The sequence below is a fragment of the Fopius arisanus genome, unplaced genomic scaffold (genome assembly GCF_000806365.1).
Source record: "Fopius arisanus strain USDA-PBARC FA_bdor unplaced genomic scaffold, ASM80636v1 scaffold00263, whole genome shotgun sequence".
Lineage (NCBI taxonomy): Eukaryota > Metazoa > Arthropoda > Insecta > Hymenoptera > Braconidae > Fopius > Fopius arisanus.
The window spans coordinates 36,001-53,450 of record NW_011888002.1 but is presented as its reverse complement, the minus strand read 5'-3'; the positions used below and the strand labels follow the sequence as shown (position 1 = coordinate 53,450).

Below are 17,450 nucleotides of genomic sequence, written 5' to 3'. Positions count from 1 at the left end.
GATTTAGCTGACGACATGGGTAGAAACCGTGAAACCGTAAACGATACCTTAGCAAGTCGAGGTTCAGATATCGACATCGGAGATCTTAATGATGATAGTACTCAGAAAGATGAAGCCAACACTGATTTTGAAAAATCCGGTAATCGAGAAAATGTTAGTAACCGTCATAATCAGCCCGAATATCATGATAGTAATAAGGAGCGTGCGTCAGTTCGGTCATCCGAAATAAATATTGACGATCCAAACCGTTCCTGTACTTCGGAAGAACTATTATTCGATAACGGTTCTGTACAACTAGATGCCTTTTCTGATCTAATAGATGGTCTATTAGCCCCTCCTACTGCATCGAACCACTCGGGCCAAGCTAAAGATATTGAGGGCAATTCAAATGAAGATGATTCAAATAAGGATGCTTCTGACGATTCTAGCAATTCAAGTGAAGAAATTTTCCCACAGCCCCGGCTCCCTTTTCAAAATCGAATAGATAGGAAGAAACGTTATCCACCGAATTCGCACAAGATTTCTGAACAGGTAATTGAATGTAGAGACAATTTGAGTATACGTCCGGATAATTGTCTCATTTTCACTACGATTAGAGGAGAAGCCTGAGACAACGGATCCATTGAGTTACTGGATAAAATTAACTTCCCCGAAGGCAACGTCACACTGGGACGCGTTAAGGTGATTCCCTATAACAAAAAACATGTTCTTTTACTCCCATTGCAGAATCGTACCACTGATATGATAACCGAAGACGACATACTTGAGGGACTCGCGTCTGTTTATAATGTAATAGTTGACTTAGATTTGAAATCGGTAAGTCTAGCTAAGATGAATTATTTCGACGAAGTTCCGTGGAAAACGGTAGAGGAAAACATAATTAACGCATTCGCAGGATTAGAGGTAAAAATTATCATTTGTACCCAGGAAATAATAGTCCCAGATGCGAATGATCGATTAGAAATTTTGCAAGAGTACCACGCAAGCGCTATTAACGGTCATAAAGGGACGACTAAAACTTTCAATCGATTGAGACAGAATTATTTTTGGCCAAGCATGAGACAAGACGTAATTAATTTCATTCAAAACTGCCGAGATTGTCAAATCAAGAAAGTGGTTAGGGTTAAAATGAAGCAGCCCATGATGATAACAGATAGGCCAAAATCTGGTTCTGATAAAGTCGCGATGGACAAGGGGACCCACCCTTGAAAAAAACCAAGAACGATAATGTATATATACTGACTATTCAGGATTTATTAACCAAATATTCATTGGCAATTCCTTTGAAAAGTGGAGACTCTAGTGAAATTGCCATTGCTCTTGTTAAAAATTTGATATGCATCTTTGGATCACCTAAAGCCATATTAACAGACCAAGGTTCCAATTTTTTGTCAAGCCTCATGAAGAAAATTGCAAAGAAGTTTCGTATTACCCAATATCATACAACAACATACAGACCACAGAGTAACGGTTCAGTTGAGAGATCTCATCACGTCCTAACCGAATATTTGAAGCAATATGCTGACTCTCACACTAACTGGGATGAATTAAGCGAACTTGCGTCATTTGCATACAACACAAGTGTGCATCAGGGAACAGGATATACGCCTTTCCAGTTGGTTTTTGGGAAATTAGCAAGGCTTCCGTCAAGCAGAGCTGCTAACGATCCCGTCGATGCTACCTATGGCGATTACCTGCATGACTTATTCTCATTGCGCAACTACCCATAAATTCTTTGTCCAGATGACACCTCAAATGATGGTTGCTGCCCTCTTTATATCTTTGGTCACCACTCCCCATGGAACTAGCGGACTCATAGGCTACGATTGCAGCGGTTCATCATTGAATATCACCTCTTACTCTCTTCTTCAAATTGCTCAATGTAACCTCCCTCTCATCGAACCAAATTCCACGGAAGTCAACATCGAACTCATATAGGCAGGAAAAGTGAATGGAAGAAATGGCTAGGAGCCAGATAGCTCAGTTGGGAGAGCACCCGATGCATAATCGGAAGGTCCCGGGTTCAAGTCCCGGTCTGGACTATCCATTTTTTCAGTAATTTTTCTCGCAAAAATTATATGGAGAATTATCCTGTTCCCCTTCCTACCTCATCCAAATCCTATCCAACGACTCCTATGACGTCACAAATAGAATGTGGAACGCTATATAAAACTTCCCTTCTATGATGTAAAAATTTGTTGTTCATACAGTTGAACAAATATGGAGTGTTGACGAGTGTCGAGTCCAAATAGATCGTACCATTCACTATTGTCGAATGCATTCTCACGTATCTATTGTGCAAAATTATCGAAGAGAATACTACATAGAACTGCATAGAACTGAATGTCAAAAGCTCTAGAATTCTAATTCGCTACAACTTTCATATAATGTTGCCATAGACAGATTGGTTAAGAATGTCCCCAACACCAGGCCAATTACTTTAGCAGGCAGAAATTCAGCGAACGGTGCATGTAAAGAAACTCAGTATAGTGATCCTTTCGGTCCATGGGATAATGTAGTAGTTAATGCAATCATTCGGATCTATTACACAACGTACACTACTACTGTTGAGTTTGAATCCAATAAACTAACCTTACACTCGAGTGCCAAATGCGATTTTCTACAAGGATCTTGTACCGACTCTACAGGTATTCAAGCCTTTTGGTCAACCAAACCTCAAGATGACTGTAAATTCGGACAATATACTACATTGTACCGAGGATCAGCCTCGAAAATAGAAGCAACAGATACAGATCCTGCAATTTATATTGTCTCCACGACTGATTATACATTTTCACTTGAACAGAGATCTCGCAGTCTCAATTGTGGATATTCGTTAATTCAGACGGAAATTCCCAAATTGTTTATCATGGAATCTGGCCCGGGAAGTACTTTTCCTACTAATAAAATTATCGACATCGAGAACATAGACTTAATCCAGTACGTGAATGCAAAAATTATATATGTCGAAAGTCACATCAAGAACCAGATAAAGAAGCTTTACCATCGCATTCGCCTTAACCAGTGTGAAGCACAGAGAACATCCCTGATGAATTCCTTAGCCATAGCATCATTCGCACCTGATATGTTTGCTTTTAACCTGATGAAAGGACCTGGGTATCACGCTATTTCAACTGGTGAACTAGTATCCATCATCAAATGCACTGCTGTACCAGTAACCCTCAGGAAAATTGAAGATTGTTTCTTAGAATTTCCTGTGTTTTATAATAATGAAACCTATTTTTTGACCGGTATATCAAGAATGTTAGTACGTCGAGGAACAACCATAGATTGCCATACCGCTATCCCAACTGTATTTTTTATTGACGGTAATTGGTACACCCTTAATCCCGACCTGCTTAAAGCCCCAGCACCATTAATCTTCAATCCAGCTAAATCAGTTCAATGGGAATATGAAAGAATAGAGAACCTGGCGACAAGTGGTATTTACAGTGCTTCCGATATGGAGAAATTACGCGATCGATTATTAACAAAAGCAGAGACTGCAGCCGTGGTAAGCAACATGGTCCGCGCAGCTAACGGAGACGAATTACCGGCCGCAACAATTTCGATGTAACATCTTTTGAATAGAGCAATGCTTGAAGAAATGACGGAATAAGCCGTTGGTAGAGCTTGGGCAAAAGTTAAAACGTTCGGAATTATCGTATCTGTAGTGATTGGAGTTGTTACGATCATTCAAATGATTATTGGCCTCATCAACATTATTATACATGGCTACACACTGCATGATGTGTTCGCATGTAGTTTCCAAATACTAGGTGCCATCTGTGGGTCTCTCACTCAATTCATTCTTTACAAATCTCGACACAGACAACATAATGTAATCCCCAAGGACTATGAAAGCCAGGTGTCCAATAGTGAACGAAGATCCCTTCGAAAGTCCCAGGAAGAACAATTCTCGTTGCCAATAACGAAAGAAGAAACAGAGACTAGTCAAGCAAGTACCATCGACCCTTCGCTACTGGCTAAAGCGCGCACTACATTGAGAATGCATGAGCTATGAAATTTGCTCTTTACAATTTATTACTCTGCTGTAAGTTATGGATTTGGGAAAGTAGATACTAATCACTAAACAATAATTATCCTAGAAGGTCAACGTGAAGTCCAGCTACAACATCTTCCATGTCAAACTGTGATGGTCCTATAAACACATATCTAAACCTTGTCACTCAAATCCTCAAAATAAATTTTTCAGTAAAAACCCTACCACTTCACCACCATGATCTCCCTCGAGAGTTTGGCACTTCTATTGCCAATCCTACGTCACGCAGCAGCAACAAACTTGACACCAGTTCCAACATCAAACCCTAATCCATTTCAATCAATCATCGATCCCTCATCAAAACCCACTTCATCTGCAGTAGCATTGTCCATTAAGAAAAGGAAAAGGGGTAAACCTAAGAATAGAAAGAGGAATAGAGGAGGCGAGGGAGCCAGGAAGCGAGCCGCTGCGGCAAAACTGACACAGAACCATACTATCTCTGTAAGCATCACTGAAGCCACACCACCAACGCCCCCCACATCCATTCCTCAAGGAGAGTCACCTGTTAATGCGACAAAAAAGATGAAAAGGAAAAGCAGGAAGAGGAAGAAGAACAGAGGAGTCCAGACGAGCGAAGGAGTGAATGTCGTGAAACTAAGTACGGAAAAACCTCGTGAGGAGTCCCTGCCATCGGAGCTTCCTCTGGTCCATCCACCAACTTGCCATGTACCTACAATGGACACTGAAAAAAATAAACCCGTAATGCCTGCACCACAACCTTCCCCACGACAATCATTTGTCATCAAGATGCCCGACAAGGGACACGAATACATGCCGTACCAAATTAAACTCCTTGAGTACATCCCTCGTGAAAGATCCCTCTACCCGATGGAGTCAACGCATCCTAGGTATAAGGCCTACATGAATTATGATCCAAAAAACCAATCATCTAGATCAGGCTAACCGATCTTTCAATTCACTGAAATTAATCTTCATCAGCCCCAGAAATCTAACATAAATCAATATCACCAGCAACAAGCAGAGACGCCATCAACATCATACGTGAAGCCTGATCCTCCGTATATTCCAGCAGGAGTTGAGAAGAAAACCCACAACTATTCAACAACCACAGGGCTTACCTACACTCCAACACCAATACCGACTTTGAAGAAGCTGAAACAGTCCCGAGTAGTGCTTCATCGATTGCCACAAGCTTTGGTAACACCGCCAAACGTATCAGAAACTACAGTCGATGAAGTATCCCAGAGAGATCCAGTTACCGGGAGGAAAATTAGGAAACAACACGCAGAACTGAGTGAGCAGCGGAACGAGGAATGGCAAGGGGTGATGGAACAGAAGCGACCGAGACTTGCTGAAGCTTTCAATCTCCGGAAACAAACGAAAGCTCAAACTGCACAACAGTCCAGGGAGATCAAAAATCAATGGAAAAGGGAGAGACAAGAGAAACGGAAGAAAAAATTGTAAAAATTAGAGAAACAACGGAAGCATGAAGAGAAGCGAGCAAAGGCCACTTCGGCCAGTACCTCTGCCACGCTTCCTGCTTAATTAGACTCTCTTCCTCAAACTCCAGATCATACCAACAAAAAACACACAAATTAACCTCTTTTCTCATTTCAATCATCTTCTCCAAAATAAGAAATATAAAGAAAACACATGTGTGATCCACACGGACGTGTGATGCCCTCGGTCATCCATTTGAGCTCATCGACCCTCCAAGTACTAGTATCGTAGAGAAATTCATTCACCAGCTATCCACTTAAGAGCGGAACATGTGATGCACAGACTGGAAGCTTTACCAAGTCTATCTGCCAAATGGCGGTGGGTAGCGCACCAGCTTCATTATTCCAAATTGAAGCCGCATGTGAAATGATTCATGGGTTACGAACGTCGTTATCCTGCCATCACACTTCCTCTAGTTCCTTTTAAACTCCCAATCACTTGGAATATCTTTTCTTCTCCTTCTCCGAGTGGAAAGAGACTAATAAGAGCGAACATTTCTTCAGGAAAATAATGGAGCCATCACAGATTGGCATCCTATTCAAAATTGCAACGATGCAAGAAACCGTGAGCGAGATTTAATCTACAATGCATGCTTTGAGAACTGTCTTGGGTAAGGAGCATTTTCACTCCAGTCGAAACATCAAGAAACACCACTCGGACAAGATGATCCGAACACTTCGATACCACATGCTGGTACTGAGATTGCAGTTCGAGGACTTACAACAACTAGTCGAGGAGGAATTAAAACCTGGAGAATAAAGACGGAAAGAAGTTCGGAACCCTAAGGATTAACAATACAAAAGGATGAGTAAAAGGTTTATCGGAAAAACGACGACCGTCACCAGCACGAAAATCAGGGGTGTCTCTCCTACCACATTTTTTTTCTCCCCATTTCAATTACCATCATGTTTATTATAATAGTGAACCTTCATAATATTTAATTCACAATATGGGCAGGATCATAGTTACCCCGCTTTCGCTGTAATACAAATGGCACTCATTTGAAACCTTGCATGGTTTTCTAATCATTTTTATTTTTATTTTTACTTTTTTCACTAATAATTCTTTTTATACTTTTTTTTATTCATCATTAGTTGTAAGGATCATTATTACGACTACGAGATTTATGATCCATGACATAACTATAATTTTTTTTTGTATTTTGGCATTCTGGGAATGGAACCAGATGTAAGATTATGCAAATTATATACGGATTAATCATCATAATCATAGCACGTTCATTTTCGATGAATCCATGAACCCTTACGCCCATATAGCTACAATCCTATTCCTCAATATCATCCCCACCTCACTAGGTTGCACAATCAGATCTGCTTAAGACTCGTCGGTCGCGAAGCAAATAGTGTTTAAGGAGAATGGGCATGCGGATGGTATAGGAATCTTAATTGTTGCAATTATAATTATAGTTTCCTTAAGGTCAATTCAACCCCTACCACCACTACGCTTCAAATTGCTAATAGTATTTTTACCGACATTTTAGGATGTGGCACGGGATGTGACATGTGAACTTAGCAAATTTATAAATTAAGCATTCATTAGTTTCAGTAGAATAGCACATAGGCATAGAGGGGAAGCTGCCACACGCTTAAATTTGAAAAAAAAAACCGAGTAGAAATACAGAATTCCATGTCAGAGAGCACGATTCATTAAGAGAAATGATAGGATCAGAAATAGATTCACTTATATAAAATATCGTATTATATTACAGAAAATGGAACCGGGGCAGACGGAAATCTCTCGTATAAGAATATGGAGGAACCCGCATAAAAAAATAGTTGAAGCGAGAATGCGGAAGCAACGGGTTCTTATTATCGCGAGACAATTACAAAGGAAGGTCATGAAGATGAGAGGTCTCATCAAAACCTTCGAAAAGTATTGCGAGAAGAAAATAAAAGAAATCGACAGCGTAGAGAGCCACGAGGAACTGGAAGAAATATCGGAAAGCGATGATTCCAACATGGGCACTGATGACTAGGCTCGGTTTAACTAGATGTTTAGGATTTAGATGGGAGGAACTTGCAATCTGAGGAAGCTTATATAAATAAAAATTAGTACGTAATCGTCAAATAAACTGTACATTCGATCATGCGAATCGAGTTCTTTTAAAAACTCGTCACTGATCAATTTATAATTTCTAATCATTATTGTCTTAACAGACACAAGAAATTGAAAGTTGTCCTACTTGCGAATAGCCTACCATAGTAAAAGTTGTCTAGGAGAAATTTATCTCAGCAATGATACGACTAAATAGAGTCTATTCCATGAGGTTATTAAGCAAAGCTATTACGAGAAGTCAATAATTATCAATTAGAATTAAACAACATTAGAATTAAACAACTCTCCGATGTGTTATCGGATGGGTCGAGGTTGTGTCATCATGATCCACAGCTCAATCAACGCGAATACAACTGCCACGATAACAATCCTCGCGTTTTCTTTTCAATCACCAACTGCATTTGATTTCCTTCGTAATAAGGAAATTCTTCATAAATACGCATGTGTCATCATATGTACTTTACTCCAACATGAAAATATGCAAATCGGAAACATTTGAAAACTTTAAAGAATCGACAAGAAGCAGATCACCTAGCTAGCATGGAATCCAGGAGCAGGCTGTATTATTGTGAGAAGCACAAGATATTCCACCGCAGACGTGATGAGCCACAACGTTCTCACGCTGAAGAAGGTGTGCCGCATTCTGAATCAAGTTCAAAGGCCACCCAGACGTCACCCAAAGCCTCAGGAGTCGAAGCTGCCGGAACACTCTCAGGCTTCTCTGTTTTTCAACAATTGCTTCGGATGAAGCAATTATCAAAGCAGCTAGACGAGATTGAAGAAAAACAAAAATCCCTAAAGCAGCAGATGCAAGTTATTTTCGCAGCCCCTTTTGACGAATAACAACTTCGAGATGGGTACGATTACACCCTGACTCCTCAGGAAGTTAGCAGGAAACCTATAATATAAGAATAAAATTATTCAATAATTGATATCGAAAGAAAAAAAAAACAAATTATAATTCCCTATGTAGTAGTTAATCTTACGTAGTATTTTTGTACGACAACATTAAGAAATATTGTTGAACATACGATTAATTTTTTTTAGTGTTTTTCTATCATTAATAATAACACATACGTGTATACAATATATACTAAAATAATACTAAAATAGCGATCAATAATTATTTCTAAACAATACGAAGTCGAACGAAAGCAAAGGTTGAAGGACCCTATCTATCCATATAGGAAATTCAAGGTGAGTCACCAGTAGACATAATGTATAATGAACTACATTAACGAACTAATGTAAATTCATAACTGTAACGAATATTTGTAACAGGAGAAACCTTGTAACAACTATTAACATTCACTGAATTCCGAATCATTGCAACTACTGACGATAAAGATCTATGAACAATCACACCAGTTCTTACTTCGCTATGCTTTCAACCGCTGATTTCGAGCTATCGCTAAGAGGAATGGTGTTCATTGCACTGACCACTTGATGGCCACTCAACCGTTACATTCTAGGAAGGTGACAGCTAAGACCCCCAACTGATAAAGGTAAGGCATAAAACAAATAGAGCAAGAATTTGGTTACGCAGCGCTCCGACAACGGACATATCATAAGTCGCAATATTCGTGAATTGGTTATCCACGTACAAGACAATACAGGAAAGTCACAAGTGCCGACCTGCAAACCACTAAGCCTGAAAAAAAAAAATAAAATCTGACACCGTTAAATAGTAAAATCCAACATTGGAAATGAACCAGACCGGCGAAAATATATTGACACCTGCCTGCAAGTGAGCAACGTTTTGATATCTGAATTACAAGAAAAACTTCAGTCAAAAATCTAAAGCGATGGATCCAGCAATTCGATACGCAAGTTTGCAAACTTCACTACGAAATAATTACACAGACAGCTTGAGGCGACATATTCATCATAAACTCGCCACCTATGCCATCTATATTTCAGCCTGGCGAAAAGCGCAAGAAAAACCAGAAAAATTTGAGTGCATGACGTCAGATCTTGAAAACATTCTCAAGCCCTTGAACATTAAAGTAAAGAAAGGAATAATGTACGGCACGATGCACTTCATGCGATTAGATACGAAGCCACAAATCACTAAAATCTATATTGCAGACCAACCAGACTGGCGACGAGATGTGAAAACCTGTATACAGTTAATAGAACGTTTGAAGAACATACTTCAAAGAAGTGCCGAAGAAAACATCAAAATGGCCGACATGTTCTGTTACGTCCTGAATTGATTTTTGAACGTTTTTTTAAATGTCACGTTGTCTACCGCAACAGGGTAGAGGGACTCTTCCTTTGAATTTTCAATTATTGTGTTTGTTTTAATTATTTTTGAATTTTACTAACCTGTTTTCTAGTTCCAGGCTGTTGGTGTGATGTTTTGGGGGACGGACCTGGTGCTCCTTCGAGGAAGTAAGAGAAGTTGGACTCCGGAATGATGAAGAATCAAAGGCTGGAGCCCTGACTATGTGTTCCAGTGAAGAATCAGGGGCTGGAGCCCTGACAACGTGTTCTTTGGCATCCTTGTGGTGATTTCCTTGGCTCCTGGAATGATTGAGATGTCTGGAGTGATGCTCGGTTCTTGGAGGCTCTGCTGGAAAGTACTGGAACATCGTGCACTGGAACTGGTGATCCAGGATGTTCCAAGAGAGGTGTCCTGTCCACGTGGTGCTCTCGGGCCAGTCGTAAGCATTTTAGATGAGTGGTGTTGAAATATCGATTGAGTAATCTTCTGCTCCAATAGATTAGGAAGAAAATAATCAATTGAGCAACCTTCTGCTCCGATTGATTAGGGAGGAAATAATTAATTGAGCAACCTTCTGCTCCGATTAATTTAGTTTTGTGAGGGGAGAAACATGAGCAACCTTCTGCTCCATGTTTGTAAAATGAAGGGGTAACACACTGGTTGAAGTCTAAGATGTAAGAGAATTTAATTCATAAAATTCGAGGTTTATATACAATTTTTATATCCGGTGTGTAGCGTCAGCAATAAAATATTCATCCGGTTGATTTTGTCGCAGGTCAGCAGTTAGAGCGGATGCCGAATATTCTTCGCTGTTGCTAAGTGAAGTATTTAATAACAATTTACATTGTTTTCTCGCTGTACATTGTTTTTAAATAAAGATGGATTCAAAATATTGGCTTATGTTAAATTATTTCGTGATTGGCTTGTTTTAGCTTATTGTGTGATTGATTTGTTGTGATAATTACATATGTTTTGGCAATAAACAATAGTGAAATTTATTAGTTAATTAATTTAACATTATTTAGTGACCTTTCCTGTCAATTGTATTGACTTTATGATGATTTATGATGTATTGTTTGATTGCATTAGTGTGTAAGATCCTCTCAGAAGCCGCAGTAGCTGCTTGCGCCATGTGTATTCGAAAAAACGTCAGCGCAGAGCTGCGGCTTTTAGAAGCCGCAGTAGCTGCTTGCGCCATGTGTATGCGCAAAAACGTCAGCGCAGAGCTGCGGCTTTTATACATTTAGTTTTTGATTGCATTAGTGTGTAAGATCCTATCAGAAGCCGCAGTAGCTGCTTGCGCCATGTGTATGCGCAAAAACGTCAGCGCAGAGCTGCGGCTTTCAGAAGCCGCAGTAGCTGCTTGCGCCATGTGTATGCGCAAAAACGTCAGGGCAGAGCTGCGGCTTTTATACATTTAGTTTTCGATAATTTCGCGCATTTTTTTTCATTTCTCTTTTTTTTCCGGAAAAAAAATCATGGAGTATAGATTCTAGGATTCTCTTCCCATTTATAATGTAAAAAAGCCCAAATCTTCATTTTTCTTTGCAAAAAAAAAACATATTGTGCAAAACCACGCCCCTTTTTTCTCTTTGTTCTAAAAAAAAATGATCATCATCAACCCGGACATTTCGTTATTATGTTGCCGCCCCTTACATTCCGTCGTCCGGGAATTTGGGTTGGCAATAATTCTTGACTGTGGACCGGAGGAACGCGTGGAATTGAATCGACGTGTTGCAGCCATTATTTTATTATTATTATAATCATCAGAAGCCGCAGTATTTCTGATGTGATTTGTTGTGTGAAATCGTGAGGAAAAAAATAAAACAAGCAGGTAAATATAAATGAATATATATTTATTATTTATTAATTTCTCTTCATCTCGTCTACATTTTCTAGTCCTGCAAATACATTTCTCTCCTCTATTATTGCAGCGTATAAATGTGCGACAGACACGTGCGCGGCTATAACCTTCAATTTTTGGGGTTTGTGCAAAAAAATACAATGAAAAGAATGATGAAACGCTTGAATAAGAGAAGAAAAATTGGAAAAAAAAATCAAAATAATTAATAGAATCATCAATCTAAAAAATCAAATAAACGTGAAAAAGAATTTAAAAAATTGACCTGAAAGTAAAAATAATCGTGAACAAAATATCGTGAACAAAATAACCTAAAATATCAAACGAACTTGGAGGAAAAACCTGAAAATGAAAATAAATAATAGAATCAACCTAAAAAATCAAATAACCCTGAAAAAGAATAAAAGAATCGACCTGGAAGTAAAAATAGTCGTGAAGAAAATAACCTAGAATATCAAACAAACGTGGGGAAAAACCTGAAAATAAAAATAAATAATAGAATAAACCTAAAAAATCAAGTAAACCTGAAAAATAATGAAAAAAATTAATCTGAAAGTTGGAAAATTCCGGAAAAAAAATTGTAAAAAAATGATGACGGAAAAAAACGTAGGGAGACGAATTGAGCTGATTTTTTTTTCAGATCGAACGAGGTTCAAAGATGTCAACGAGGTCAAAGCTGGTGGAGTTAGAAGGACGGAGGAAGGAAAACAAGGAAGAAAGAAAGTTAGAGGAAGAAAGAAGCGGGGGCAGTCGAGGAAAGCAGAATGCTGAGAAGATGGAAACGGAGAGGGTTGCTGCAATGAGGGCTGAGCTCGAATTATTGAGGGAGAAACTGAAAGGACGACCAGAACAACCAGGACAGCCAGAGGATGGAGAGGTTCTTTTTCAGATGGCAACGAGATCAGAACCGGTGCAGGTATTGAAAGGACGAGGGATGAATAAAAAGGAAGGGAGAAAGTTAGAGGAAAAAGGAAAGGGGGGCAGTCAAAACAAGCAGAATGCTGGAAAGACGGAGGCGGAGAGGGTTGCAGCCATGAGGGCTGAGCTGGAAGTATTGAGGGAGCAATTGAAAGGACAATCAGGACAGCCAGATGATGAAAAGGAGCCGGATGGGGAAAGTGACGAAGATGGGAAGAACAGGGGCAAGGAGAACGAGGAAGGTCGAAAAAAAGGGGAGGAACGCGTCAAGCCGAACGGGACGCAATGTTAGTATTTTTCCCCATATTTTTAAAAATTTTCCATATTTTCTATTTGTAGTGGAGCGTGGGGCAAAATGGAACGCGAGGCAGAATTTCGCTGTAAGCAAATCTGGTAATCTAAGGGAGATAGGACATTTTTCATGAGGTCTTTTTTTGTAGAGAATTTTACAAGTTACAAAAAAGGTTCTTATCAAAAATGTCCTATTTCCCTTAAATTACGAGATTTGCCTACCGTGAAATTCTGCCTTGCGTTCCATTTTGCCCCACGCTTTCCTAACAAATAATGGTAATGATTTCGATATTGCAGCTACTGGAAGACGGAATTCAAAAAACTTCAACGGATGGTGGAGGGGTCCGTTACTTCAGGAAACCTAAGAGGGAGAGGAGGAGTTCATCGAGGAGGGAGAGATGGCAGAATAATAAACCAAAGAGGCAGAGGTGAAGTACGAGGTGGCAGGGGAGGAAGAGGACAATTCTACCAACAAGGATGGGGAAGGGGCGGGCAATCTTACGAAGGCGGCTGGGGAGGGGGCGAGAGAGGACGAGGCGGGAGAGATTCTCAAAGAGGGAGGGGATTTGCTCAGAGAGGGGGGAGAAAATTGACATTCATCAATTACATTAGTTATTGATAAAAAAAAGATAGAACAAAAAGTACCAAAAAAAGGACTGGTAGTAATATAAGCAATATTATATTTCTTGGCAAAAATGGCTGTTATATCATATTTTATAACATATTTTATAATAACATAATGAAGAAGTACGATAATAATAATAAATATAATATAACAATAAAGAATACATTTAAGATTAAGAAAGATGTAATGTAACAAAAAAAAAGACTGGTCATTTAATAAATAACGAACATGATTAAAACTAGAGGATTATCAATTTTTTAACATAACGATGGAAGAAGAATCTACATACAACCTGAAAAAATATGATGAACCTGAAAAGAATAAAAATAAAAGAACCTGAAAAAAAGCCGAAAGAATTACATAAAACCCGAAAAAAATATGAACCTAAAGAGAATAAAAATGATGAACCTGAAAAAAATAGACATAATAAACCTAAAAAAATATGAGGAACACATTACATCCAGGACATAGAGAATGATTTAAGTCTTCCACTGCAAAAACATATGTGATTAAAAAATAATTGTACGCATTTATGTGCATTATGGGTTAATGGCATTTATCATTTACCAAATCGATTTTTTCGGGAAATAATTATCTAGAATTAACAGGCATAAATTTTTATGAGATGAAATTATGGATTATACTCACAAATAAGGATTGAGATGTTCTGTTCTTGTCTGTCAATTTGAAGAATTGGGATTCTGTAGAGTCCATTAGGCAGTATCGCATTCATAGCCCCCATTGCCTTGCGGGGTGGTGGAGTATCTGTTTAGCCATTGATATTTATTAGAACTATATATACAGCGGAAGTCAGTCCTAACTTCTTAGAATATGTTTACCAAAAAATGTGAAAGGAAAACGAGAGACAAAAGGTGGAAAATTTCAGCATAAATTAATGCTAAGAATGCTAATTAATATTATTTGTCTTCTTGGTGGCAGTTGAAAGGTACTCAAAATTAAGAATGTGTACGCATTTCATTTAATGAAATATTCAATGAAAATTCGAATATTACAATTGGGAATATTTTATTAAATGATATGTGACAATTTTCATTCAGTTCCGAGTTCTATTTAGGACGAATTAATATTAATAATTGTGACCAAGATATTAGTGAAGGCTGCTGTAGATTGATAGTGGGATCAGAAAGGAGAAGGGAGTGGATTAAGTTGAAACATATCTAAATATGGATTGAAGTCATTCTGCATTTGAGATGATGAATAATCGTCGTTACGGAGTTATCAGTCATTAATCTTTGCTCACCCACATTATGACCTGCTGCTCTGACAAACATGTGCACCTCGTGGGCTGTAGTAATGACAAACACATTCTGAAAGATAGCAGATAGATGATTTGCACATCCAAAGAAGCGAGCCAGATCCCAAGAACCATTCTCGTACAGTTCCCACAGACAATCAATTGTTATTTGTCGACTCAAATTTTCCTGAGACGTTGGACGTCGTACTGGAATACTTCTGTCGAGGGCATCAACTTCCGTACGGGTGATGGTTTGTAGATTTTTCAATTTCGCTAAATATATATATTAATATATCGAATTAAATTCAGTTTCAATGGATGACATGAATATTGTATCATAATTATTATGAAGAATGATTTTATCTGTTGATCCTAAACTCGATTAAGCAAAGAAACTTTGTAAATATTCCTGATTTTTTAGTAGATGAATCCTCATTCCCCGATTCATTCTCCAATTTACATGAAGTTCCGATATAAATAGAAAAATTCAATTACAAATTTCGCACAGAGTTCAAGAAATTCAAAGTTCAAGGATGTTGCTGCTTGAATTTTTGAAATTTCCAATAGTTTTCATGGAATAATTAAACTGAAACAGATTATTGAGTATGAGGATTCACATATCATTACCGGCAAACTGCCAGATACGGGGATGCTGGCCGAATCGTCGGTGCAAAACGCGATGATAAGATTCGATTTTATTATTCGTCCGTTCCCTGCATAGGTAAACGGACAATTTTTCAGGTGTGAATCTCCCCAACCAGGTATCCTGGAAATACTGAATCAAATCAGCGAAGAAAGCCTGAATGTCCGGAGCGGTATTATCCACTAGCCATCGAAAAGCCGCAGGAATATCTGCAGCAGGCAGAAGTGCGATTGCACACATTTTTCTGTAGAAAACTTTGGCTAGTCTCCAGTTCCGTAGTTTTTGCAAGTCTCTAGGTCCGAGTTTGCTCCTGATTCGCCTAAATAGAGCCTGTAATTGTAATCTTTTTAGTTTTATCAGTCACTTTACTTTAGTATTAGAATTGAGTAAAAAACAATTTATCATCGTGGTGAGTGAAATTTTGCAATAGTTACGAAACAATTGTTTTTTGGTCGTATAAAATAGAGATGATAGTTATTATTCACCTGAGTGTAATGAAACCAACAGTGAATGACTTGGACGTTAGGATAAACGTACAATATTGCGTTTCTCAAGCCGATCTCGTAATCTTGGCAAACCACTGTTGGTACAATATTCGGTGTTAAATGATCCTTGAAATATTCAAGAACCGCTACATATGCTTCTTGCGACTTCCGCGTCATTAAGGCCCACGCTAGTGGTACAGCCTGGAAAATATTAAATTATAGGAAAAAATAAAATAAAAAATAAAAATACCTCATAAATAAATCATTAACTCACTTCGTTATTAACATTTCCCATTATTGTTAACAATTGATGTATTTGGAGGTGTTTGGGGCATACGTTGAAAGTGGCATCGACATTCAACTTATGAATGTCATTTCGTGATTGCAGGAAATCACGATCCCCAAAAATGGTCACTGTTGTCGTCGGATTCACGACAATAGTACGGACAGTGAGATTTCCTTGAGGGTACTGGCGATAGTTACGCCATGTCTCTCTGTTTATTATATTGTCAAAATGTTCTAGTGTTTGAGGCATAGGCGGGTGAGTCTCACTGTGCCACCGCCCCATGGATCTTTCAATTGATACAAATGTTACAATGCTGGCAGCCATGACGTGACTAAAATTGACAAATACAAGGAGGATAGTGCCAAATGAGATAGCGGAATTTTACTAGTAACTTTTTTTCAGATATTAACTAACCATTTCGAAGTGGATCGTTATTATTGCTTTAATGTGGAATTATTTTTCTCACAATGAAGATGGTATAATTTTTATAATGGCCTTTCTTATAACTCTTCAGATTCTTTCCAAAACAGATCTTTATCGCAATTTGTTGATCTTGCTTAAATAACAAGTATCTTAATATGAAAAGGCGAACGAAAATCGATCTTGAAATATTTCAAATGACCGTAAGGATAAGACCCGTAAGACGAAATCGATCCGCGATGACGATGTCACGGAAAAATCGCAAAACTTTCGATTCTATGCGCGTGCGAAGCACGGTAGCATTGGTAATGCTGTAGAATTTGAGAACGCTTGCATCCTATTTCTTTCAATAAACAATATATATATACGAAATACTCACTTCAAAGCTACTCGATCATAAATTATGCGATGGTCTTCGTCGGAAGAAACTACTGCAGTCCATAAGTCGTCTTTAAATGCTTCGCAGTTAATTTCCTCGAACACAGCAAGGTGAGAATGAGGTTTCGTCAGGACTATTTGGTCAGTACCATCGAGAATATAGCCTCTAGCTGTACACGGCCTATCTCGAGCTCCACAACAATTGTAAAAACTGCAATCGAATGTTCGTAGTAATTGAAAGATTTTCTGAACGTGTGGCAATTTTTCATAAATACTAACCTCTTCCCTGGACATTTCGTTTTTAAGCGATAACGATACCCATCCTCTGAACTGAATATTCCGCCATTTCTCTCCCTTGGACCTCTAGGCATTATCGCAGAACTGTTAAGGCCCGGGTGGAGGGATTTTTGCCCGACATGTCCCTAGGAAATTCCCTAGAAAAAACGCGTTTTACGGGTAAC

General features: G+C 38.6%; 2 protein-coding genes and 1 non-coding gene across 3 annotated transcripts; 2 read left to right on the top strand and 1 right to left on the bottom strand.

Moving 5' to 3' along the window:
• The first annotated feature begins 1,969 nt into the window (after nt 1-1,969).
• On the top strand, nt 1,970-2,043 carry TRNAM-CAU (transfer RNA methionine (anticodon CAU)). Its single transcript has one exon. It is a non-coding gene; the product is annotated as a tRNA-Met (tRNA).
• A 9,530-nt stretch (nt 2,044-11,573) lies between these two features.
• Nucleotides 11,574-13,311, top strand: LOC105272749 (uncharacterized). Its single transcript, XM_011314974.1, has 3 exons — nt 11,574-11,661; nt 12,329-12,893; nt 13,195-13,311. Exons 2-3 carry the CDS (start codon nt 12,347-12,349, stop codon nt 13,260-13,262), a joined length of 615 nt encoding a protein of 204 aa, XP_011313276.1. The 5' UTR covers nt 11,574-11,661; nt 12,329-12,346; the 3' UTR covers nt 13,263-13,311.
• Nucleotides 13,312-13,971: 660 nt separating this feature from the next.
• On the bottom strand, nt 13,972-16,241 carry LOC105272751 (uncharacterized). Its single transcript, XM_011314977.1, has 5 exons — nt 16,180-16,241; nt 15,906-16,106; nt 15,405-15,750; nt 14,784-15,050; nt 13,972-14,287 (listed from the first exon to the last, which is right to left on the bottom strand). Exons 1-5 carry the CDS (start codon nt 16,198-16,200, stop codon nt 14,154-14,156), a joined length of 969 nt encoding a protein of 322 aa, XP_011313279.1. The 5' UTR covers nt 16,201-16,241; the 3' UTR covers nt 13,972-14,153.
• Nucleotides 16,242-17,450: the final 1,209 nt, after the last annotated feature.

Coding starts and splice junctions, on each gene's coding strand:
- LOC105272751 (XM_011314977.1), bottom strand. CDS start 16,200: ATGGGAAATGTTAATAACGAA. Junction 16,107..16,179: donor TGGGAAATGTTAATAACGAA/GTGAGTTAATGA, acceptor AATATTTTCCAG/GCTGTACCACTAGCGTGGGC. Junction 15,751..15,905: donor GTTGGTTTCATTACACTCAG/GTGAATAATAAC, acceptor TTACAATTACAG/GCTCTATTTAGGCGAATCAG.
- LOC105272749 (XM_011314974.1), top strand. CDS start 12,347: ATGTCAACGAGGTCAAAGCTGGTGGAGTTAGAAGGACGGAGGAAGGAA. Junction 12,894..13,194: donor CAAGCCGAACGGGACGCAAT/GTTAGTATTTTT, acceptor TCGATATTGCAG/CTACTGGAAGACGGAATTCA.